Source organism: Bombina bombina, chromosome 2 (genome assembly GCF_027579735.1).
Source record: "Bombina bombina isolate aBomBom1 chromosome 2, aBomBom1.pri, whole genome shotgun sequence".
In the NCBI taxonomy this organism is placed as follows: Eukaryota; Metazoa; Chordata; class Amphibia; order Anura; family Bombinatoridae; genus Bombina; species Bombina bombina.
The window spans coordinates 773,193,818-773,203,505 of NC_069500.1; the positions used below are offsets into that span (position 1 = coordinate 773,193,818).

At 33.2% G+C, this 9,688-nt stretch overlaps 1 protein-coding gene across 2 annotated transcripts in view; it reads left to right on the forward strand.

The window, feature by feature from the left end:
* The window catches only part of PLVAP (plasmalemma vesicle associated protein), a 28,580-nt gene extending 19,758 nt beyond the window's left edge, over positions 1–8,822 (forward strand). The window contains exons 4-5 of one of the 2 annotated variants that reach the window (XM_053700700.1): positions 2,852–2,897; positions 8,282–8,822. In XM_053700700.1, the coding sequence (XP_053556675.1) occupies positions 2,852–2,895 (44 nt within the window). In that variant the 3' untranslated portion in view covers positions 2,896–2,897; positions 8,282–8,822. Of the gene's footprint in view, positions 1–2,851; positions 2,898–8,281 lie in introns of those variants that run through there. The other variant, XM_053700701.1, reaches the window with a different exon arrangement.
* Positions 8,823–9,688: the final 866 nt, after the last annotated feature.

Genomic DNA, 9,688 nt, shown 5'->3' on the forward strand with positions numbered 1-9,688 from the left:
CTTAGGTATACCTTTCAACAAAGAATACCAAGAGAATCAAAAAATGGGGAAAAAAATAATTCTAATTACACTTAATATTTAGGTCTAGATTATGAGTGCTACGCTAATTGTTACGCGCAAGTGATATCGACTTTTTGCACATGATGGAAAGAGTGCTCGTATTGCAAGTTAATGCGACCGTGTGAGCTCAATTGTGATTTACGCTAGTCGGGTTAGCGCAACTTCAGAGCTATTGTTAACTTTTAAGCAAGACAAAAAGGTTGCACAAAACACATCAAAAAACATAATTTATGTAAGAACTTACCTGATAAATTCATTTCTTTCATATTAGCAAGGGTCCATGAGCTAGTGACGTATGGGATATACATTCCTACCAGGAGGGGCAAAGTTTCCCAAACCTCAAAATGCCTATAAATACACCCCTCACCACACCCACAAATCAGTTTAACGAATAGCCAAGAAGTGGGGTGATAAGAAAAAAGTGTGAAAGCATAAAAAAATAAGGAATTGGAATAATTGTGCTTTATACAAAAAAATCATAACCACCACAAAAAAAGGGTGGGCCTCATGGACTCTTGCTAATATGAAAGAAATGAATTTATCAGGTAAGTTCTTACATAAATTATGTTTTCTTTCATGTAATTAGCAAGAGTCCATGAGCTAGTGACGTATGGGATAATGAATACCCAAGATGTGGATCTTCCACGCAAGAGTCACTAGAGAGGGAGGGAAAAAATAAAGACAGCCAATTCCGCTGAAAATAATCCACACCCAAAACAAAGTTTAAATCTTATAATGAAAAAAACTGAAATTATAAGCAGAAGAATCAAACTGAAACAGCTGCCTGAAGTACTTTTCTACCAAAAACTGCTTAAGAAGAAGAAAACACATCAAAATGGTAGAATTTAGTAAAAGTATGCAAAGAAGACCAAGTTGCTGCTTTACAAATCTGATCAACCGAAGCTTCATTCCTAAACACCCAGGAAGTAGAAACTGACCTAGTAGAATGAGCTGTAATCCTTTGAGGCGGAGTTTTACCCGACTCGACATAAGCATGATGAATCAAAGACTTCACCACCTCCACAGGAGGCAAAGTTTGTAAAACTGATTTGTGGGTGTGGTGAGGGGTGTATTTATAGGCATTTTGAGGTTTGGGAAACTTTGCCCCTCCTGGTAGGAATGTATATCCCATACGTCACTAGCTCATGGACTCTTGCTAATTACATGAAAGAAATACATATTTTATATATAATAAAATATGTATTTATATAATAAAAATTATTTAAAAAAATTATATTATAAAGTCATAAGGGTTTAAAAATATGAGGTCTCAGGTGTTATAAAAAAAAGGGCTGCAAAGAGCTTAAACATAATGATACATAAATATACATATATAAATAATGGTGTAACTAGAAGCCTCAGGGCCCCGATGTAGGAATCAATGAAGGCCCCCAAAAAATCCTGATTTAGATTGTTTTGCCATTTATAACCCAGTAACATATGTAGTACATGTTATTTAAAAACAGTAAAAGGGACAGTCAACTCAAATTGTTTTATTGTTTAAAAAGATAAATAATCCCTTTATTACCCATTCCCCAGTTTTGCACAGAAAACTTGGTTATATTAATATACTTTTGACCTCTATGATTACCTTGTATCTAATCCTCTTCTGACAGCCCCCTGATCACATGACTTTTAATTTGTTGTTTGTGGGCATGAACACAATGTTATCTATATGGCTTACATGAACTAGCACTCCCCTGTTGTGAAAAGCTAATAAACAACCATGTGATCAGGGGACTGTCTTTAGTGGCTTAGGAACAGACAGAAATTTAGAGGTTTAAAGATTATAAAGTATATTAATATAACCACGTTGGTTGTGCAAAGCTGATGAATGGGTAGTAAAGGCATTATCTATCTTTTTAAAAGATAACAATTTTTGTGTTGACTGCCCCTTTAAAGATATTGCAAATCAGTGCAGCTTATGTAGATTAGGAAAGAACAGAGGGAGATAAAGATAGGGGGAAATACATGGTGAGAGAACATTTAACGTTAAACATTAAAGTGTTTGCGATATTCGAAGTTAGGCTCTTTGCGCGCGTCGGGTTTTTGCTCACGCGCAATTTAACCTGTAATACGATTGGAACCCGATGCACGCAAAAAGTCTTTGCGCCACTCGTATTTTAGCCCTTAGTTGTCAGTACTATTTCTGCTAAGTTTTGGTTTATTAAAGGCAGAAGTATGCAACTTTTACAAAACAAAAACTATAGCACATTCTAAAATGCCCTTTTAAAAATTAACTACATTGTAATTTTAACCTTTAAGAAATGCCTGTTTCTTATCATTCTAATTTGTTTACTTAATCTAAGCATAAGAATACTAAATGTCCCTGTTATTATCATACTAGTAATTTAGTCTGACAATAAATTCATTGATTAATTAAGTAATAATCACAGTGCTTCTAATGGATTGGAATGCCACGGAAAAGAAAGCCAGAAGTCTTGTATGGTAAATTCTAATGCTCTTTTACACTACCAAGTCCATTTTTTCTCTTCCCAAAGGGGTCTCTCTACCCCCTTTGAAAATACCTCTCCAAAGGTTCTTTATGTTCCCTCATGTAAGTCCCTTTTGTTGTCTTCCTATGGACATAGCTCTTTCTCCCATTGCTGTCACTCTCCTCCGTTTCCATCTTGTGCCCTACATTCCTTTGGAAAGCTCTGAATTTTTATTATTACCCTCATACGCAGAAAAAAATCCTAAATATAGAGCTAATCTCATTTTTTTCAAGTGGTTGAATTAGGTTAATAATTTTTGTAATATTATAATCTTTTTTTTCTTAATCTCTATGCAGGATTGAACACCTGGATAATACAGACGCGCCTGAAATCAAACTAGAGGTAAGTTTAATACAGTAGCAGTGACAAAAAAAAGTTTAATTTGTACATCTAAACAGTGTTTTTGTTGATGTTTATGATTAACCAGTTAAAAAAGACCATGAGTTAATTTTATATCTTTTATTAAAATGTAACCTGTAAACATGTCTTAGAGTCATTATTTTTTTAAAGGGAATAAGAATTATTTTTATACATGAATAATATATATTGGCATATATGCACTGCATGGTGTAATACTTTCTTACAAAATAAATATTTTAAGAATATTATAAATACACATTAAAAAAAAACTTAAAGTGAATGTAAATTTTGATGCTACAATGCCCGGTTTTTAAAAATTCTATTAAAAACAGGGGCACTTTAATTCAACAAAATTTACATTTCACTCCTGTTGTTGAAAAAAACGTATCTTTTAAACTTGACAACAGCTCCAGCTTCCTCCGGTCGTTGCAAGCCATTTCTGATGTTAGAAATGATGGATAGGTCATCCTCCAATCACAGTTTCCCCCCAGGGGAATCAGTGTCTGATTCAATGCCGTGATTGGAGGAAGCCGGATTCCTCATTTTAGACCCAGGAAGAGGCTTTGCAACGGGTGGAGGAAGCTGGAGCTGCTGTCAAAAGTAAAAGGTAAGTTTTTTTTTCACAACACGAGTGAAATGTAAATTCTGCACCATTGGCGCCTCTTTCTTGTTACTTTATCTTAACAGAAATGTAAATTTTGATGAATTAAAGTGCCCCTGTTTTTAATCGAATTTTTAAAAACCAGGCACTTTAGCATCAAAATTTACATTCACTTTAAATATGTTTAATATGTCTTTGTTGGGATCAGTCAGAGACCATATTTAAACTTGGTTCTACATGATTTAAGCAGTCATTTTGTAGAATGCAGCAGGATGAGATAAACTCTACTAAATGGATCAAGTATAAGTAATTGTTTTAACCCCTTTGCCCATATCGACATAGATCTACATCATGTGGCAAATAGCCCATCATACTGCATAACGTAGATCTACATCCATAATGCTGGTTGTCACTTGACTTGCTGCTTGTGGGCTTTCAGCATCTGCCTTCATATGGTAATGAAGCACGATTAGTGCTCCATTACCATGAAACCAGATTGCAAGATCGTTACACACAGTGACACTGTCTTTGTCAAAGTCTGTAATGATCTCCGTTGGTGCCAGTGGGAGTTGTGGTAGGGAAAGTGTGAGGCAGGTGGACAACCCATCGGCAGAGGGGGGAGGGAGGGGTGAGACCCTATGCTACAGAAAATACATTTTTGAAAGTAGAGGGAAGGGTGTAACCCTGCACTACAGAAAATAGATTTTGAAAGAGGGAGGGATGTGATACTACACTACAGGAAAAGGGGGAATCAGGGTGGTGCTACGCAATGATCGCATTTGGTGGAAAAATGGTGGTATGAAATATACTAAAATGCTCTTTTATCCTGGACCACTTTTCTCAGCTGAGAGTATTTTGTTTAAAATTTTAAATATTTTGCCACCTTCTCCCAAAGGAAATGATCACCAAACGCCTCGCAAAGATTTTATGCACAATTCTATAACGGTTCTTCCATCCAATCACAAGCAACTTGCACATAACTTTGCTGCTGCGTTCATGATGAATATAAACACATGGTTGGGCATTGATGTTCGCATCTAGGAGCTGTGAACGAGTATCCGAAAAAAAACGCAGAGAAGAAGGAAAATGATTTATGCTAGAATGATTCCTGCAACTTAAGAGCTCTAGTTAACTGTTTTACAAAACATAAAAGTGTCACAAAACACTTAAAAAATATATTACAACGTATAGTTACATTCATAATAACACCATCTAATAAAAATAAATATTATAAAAAAATATTGCATACAAAAGTTCTAAAGGCTCAAAGATAGGAGGTCTAAGGTGTTAGAAAAAAAGGCAGGCAAAGGGCTTTAATATAAAGATGCATTCATATATACTGTACATGTCTAAAGATGTATATGTTTGTGTATATATATATATATATGTATGTATCTATATATGTGTACATATGTATTTATGTATTTATATGAGTATATATGTATTTACAGACATATATACACATATAAACACATAAAAACATATGTACACATATATAGACATATATTCAAGTGAATTGGAGCCCTTTGCAATTAAGTAGATGAAAACATGTAAAATCATATTTATGCAATATTAATTTTTAATAAAATGTTTAACTATGTATTTACTGTAAATATTTGGCATTCCAATGTTCTGCACATAGCAGAATAAATTCTATGTATTTTTAAATAGATATTCCTTTGTATATATATGTATATATATATATATATATATATATATATATATATATATATATGATCATTTTTATATATAGGTGTAGATATATGATGTACCAAAATACCATCATATATATATGTAGAAATATGTATTTATGAATAAATAGAACATATTCTGCTATGTGAAGAACATTGGAATGTGAAATATTCATATTTTCATGTTGGGTTAGTACAAATGAGAATATGCAATTGGGTTTGCGCGAGAGTGGGGTGTTGTTTTTTTCAACTTTTTTTCTCCATTGACTTCTATGGGTGGAATACGTGAACGCGCACTCAATATTCTAACTTCTGCTTTTTGCTCTTGTTGGGTTAGTGCAAGAGCTAAAACAGTTTACTTTCAACTCATAATACGAGTGTAACGCGACAAGTGCAAAAAGCTTACTTCTAGCGCAGTTAACATTCAAGCTGAAGCGTCAATTTGCGCTCCACTCATAATCTGCCCTATATGTTATTGCAGAGTCAAACACAAGCCTTGACCTAAAAATATAGTAAGTACCAGTATGTAAAGGATTTAATGCAAGAAAGGACCAAACTCAAATATTACTTGATCTTACAAACTAAATATAATAAACTAATTCACATTGTAGTTCTGTTCCATAACGATAAAAGTCAGGAAAATATTTTTGTCAAGTAACATATTATAAATATTACCGGCTTGAGGCAGCATTTTGATTTCAGGCTTTATGGATTAAAACCTTTTGTCACTGAGTTAGTGTTGTCTTTGGTGATAAGGATGTTTTTGAGCAATGACTTATATACAACTATATATCAAGGTTAGATTTATCTTGTGCAGTGATGTAGTGTCTTATAAAAGTGCTGTCTCTGTAATCCGTATTATTTTTTTATTTAAGTACAAAGATTTAATGGATGGATCTTACAAATTCTTTATAGTGCATGTATCTTAGTCTTGCCATTTTATTAATTCTATGTTTATTAATGTCTAGTCTGAAACTAGTATTTCATTCTTTTTTTATATGCAGAGCATAGCTCTAAATGGAATGGAACTGACAAAGTGGTGTGGGGAAAATGCTCAAATTCTAATGGAATCATATACAAGTAACTCAAGGCAAACTATTATTAGGATTTGACTAATACAAATAAGAAAATTCAAATGGCAATAGGAGAAATTACTATTCTAAAATGTGAGATTCTGGCACTACGTATTCAAAATATTTTCCTAAACCTATAATAAACTTCTGAATTATGATACCACTGTATAATTGAATATATAATGACTATGATGACTAGTCGGATCAATATAGTCTTTTAAGTTTTCCTTAAATATATATTTACTGTAGGTATGTATTCTTAAGTATATGTCAAGCTAGAAATATATACAGAAGATAGTTAAATTGATGATAGACTGATAGACAGATAGATGATAGATAGATAGATACACTGTCAGAAAAAAATTGCAAAAATTGTACAACAGCTTGTCACTGGGGCAGTACCCTCAAAGGTAAACACGCGCTGTACCCTTTAACATGGGTACAAATTAGTACCCTTGCAGATTGTACCTTTCAAATGCAAATATGTACCTTTGGTGACTAGATTGGACCTCAGTGCTATGGTACCATAATGTACCCTTAAAAATGTTGCAAATTTGGTCTTTTAAGGGTACTGTCCCAATGACAAGCCCTTTGTACCTCATGATGGCAAAATTGTATTTAACACAGCATATTAAAATTCTGTTCCATCAAATTTATTATATAACATTTATTATATGTGTACTTTTCAGACAGTATTACAATAGCCACACTGCAGTTTTATAAGTTTGGTTATTGTAGCCAAACAGCAGGTCCTAAGATTGCCACAGAATTTCCTGAAAGAACCAGAATAAACAACCAGTTCCAAAAGGAGCAACTCAACATGTTTTATTTCACTCTGTACTAGACTCTAACAACACCCCATTTAACTTAGGGTGAAATGACTCATAAAACATAAATATATAGAAAACATATAGAAAACAACATAATAATAAAAATGTAACTCTAACGAAAAGAAGGGAGATTCAGGGGAGGGATAAACGATAAAACTTACAACCATACATTGAATTGTCACTCTATGCAAAATATATGCAAATTAGTCTATTTCCCCAATACACATTTTGGTGATGAACCTTCTACCGATAGATGAAGCTGTATTACACATGTCAAGGAACTTTCAACCAATAGATGGCGCTGTGGCGTGTTACACAATGTCCATGTATGTGACTGAGGAATGGTTACAATTTTATTGTATTTTTTTAAAAACAGATTAGCTCTTGTTTATGTTATAGAGTTTAAAACGAAAAAATGTCTTTGTAATTTTAGTTTAATACATTTCTTTATCTTTAAGAGTTATCATATTGATGCTCTAAATAAAAACATTAAAATGTGCTTGTTTGCTATTTAGAACCAGCAACACAGTAATCATTAAAGATATGGGTTATTAAGTATTTTTTGTTGCTTTGCCCACCTCTTCCATATTACCAACAACCATTGAACATTAATTATTTTGTTGTACAACATATTTGTTGAATTCATTTTTGGTGACTGGCAGTTATGTGTTCAATCAATAATTGAGGTGCACACATTATATGGACTTGCAGGGTTTGACAGCCTTAAACCACCTATCCCCCTCAACCTTTTAGTCACACAAGTGATTGTACCTTTTTGGGGGGATTAAATGGTACAGACATGGACCCTTTGACAGTTGGAAACATATTTGTACCTTATTTACCACTAAATGGTAAATATTAGTTCCTTAAGGTGTAATTATAATCCATTGAGGGTACAACCACAGCAGTTGTACCCTAATTGTTCACAAACGGACCCCAACCGTACCCTTTTGTCTGACAGTGTAGATTACAGATTATGCATAAATTGAACATATTGTATGTCTATAAACCTTTAATAAGAAATATACAAATTGTCAACATTAATGACTTGGTTCCACTGAAAACATATCAAATGAATTTATCTTTCAAAAATGATTTCTATTTTTATATTAAATGTGTTGTTAAGTAAAGATATATGTTAACTGATACTCTTTAACTTTTGTTTCTGCAGTGTTTAATTCAGAAGCACCAACGGAGAAGAGAGGATGAGGGTTATATTTCCAAACATTCATAAAAACCACTACGCTGAAAATGACTCAATATTTTTACTTATCAATAGTCATGTCTGACAAAACCAAGTCTTACTCAATTACTTAACATGAAAAGAAAACCTAACTTGGGTAGAGAATGAGAAAGCTAAAGTCCAACAATGTCATAGAGCATTATGTCTATTGATACTTAATAATGTTACAGCATATTATTAGTTAGTGAACAAATTATTAGCTAAATTTAGTTCTTATTTTAGATTATTCATAGTTGATTAAAATCTTAATTTTTTTTTATATAAAAGTGCAAATATACTTTTTTAATTTAAAAAAATTGTAATACTAATTAGAATAATTCCTGTAATGATTTAAATAAATATAGGGGAGCAGAGCCCCTTATGGGTTTAAAGGAAAACGTTTGATATATACACAGTATGGACAAAACCCTCAGGAAATAGAGAAGATACAAGTCTCACTGGATAGAAGGAGAAGCATCTTGATTACCTTGCAGAGAGAGCCAGCGGCTGACAGTGGGCGTACTGGGTGTGTGTTTGGGAACCTCAAGCAGTTATGTGGAATTCATGAAGAATATATTACCCTTGTCTCACTGTCATGTATATTTCAAAGCTTATGAGGCTGTTTCATTTTTACTTTTCTTTCATTTCTGTTTTACTGCTTCAAAGTTTTTGTTTGCGCATACGTTAGAGTGGACTTTTCTAGACAGTGTCTTTTTTTTCCTGTTTCAAAAGGACAATAAAGTCAAAATTAAACTTTTGCGATTCAGATTGAGAATGTCATATTAAAAGACTTTCCAATTTATTACCATTATCAAAATGTGCAGTCTCTTATATGCACACTTTCTGAGGCCCCAGCTCCTAATGAGCATGTGCAATAGTTCACAGTGTATATGTGTATGTCTATGATTGGTCGATGGCTATCACATGAAACAGGGGGGTTAACAATTGAAATAGTTTATTCTGTAATGTTTTGAAGGACTCTTTTCATGATGTTATCATTCACAGTGGAACTTGTTCTGTAAAGTGAGAAGAGAACAGTTGTATGTTACAGCTTTTTTTCCATAATATATTAGTTTCACAAGTGAATTTTAAATGTGCATAATACACCAATTTTCATATAACTGTAGTAGATACTACTATAAAGAATAATATGCATAGATACTGATCTAAATATCCATTATAAAACCATTTAAAACTTGCATAGAAGCTCTAAATTTAGAACTGCTGATGAGGTTAGGCTGGGACACCCACTGAAATGGGCTAAAAAAGCTTGAAAAGCAGACACTCCCCCAGCATATGAAAATACCCATTAAACAGGAGCAGCAAGAATCTGTAGGCATCCGTATACATCTAAAA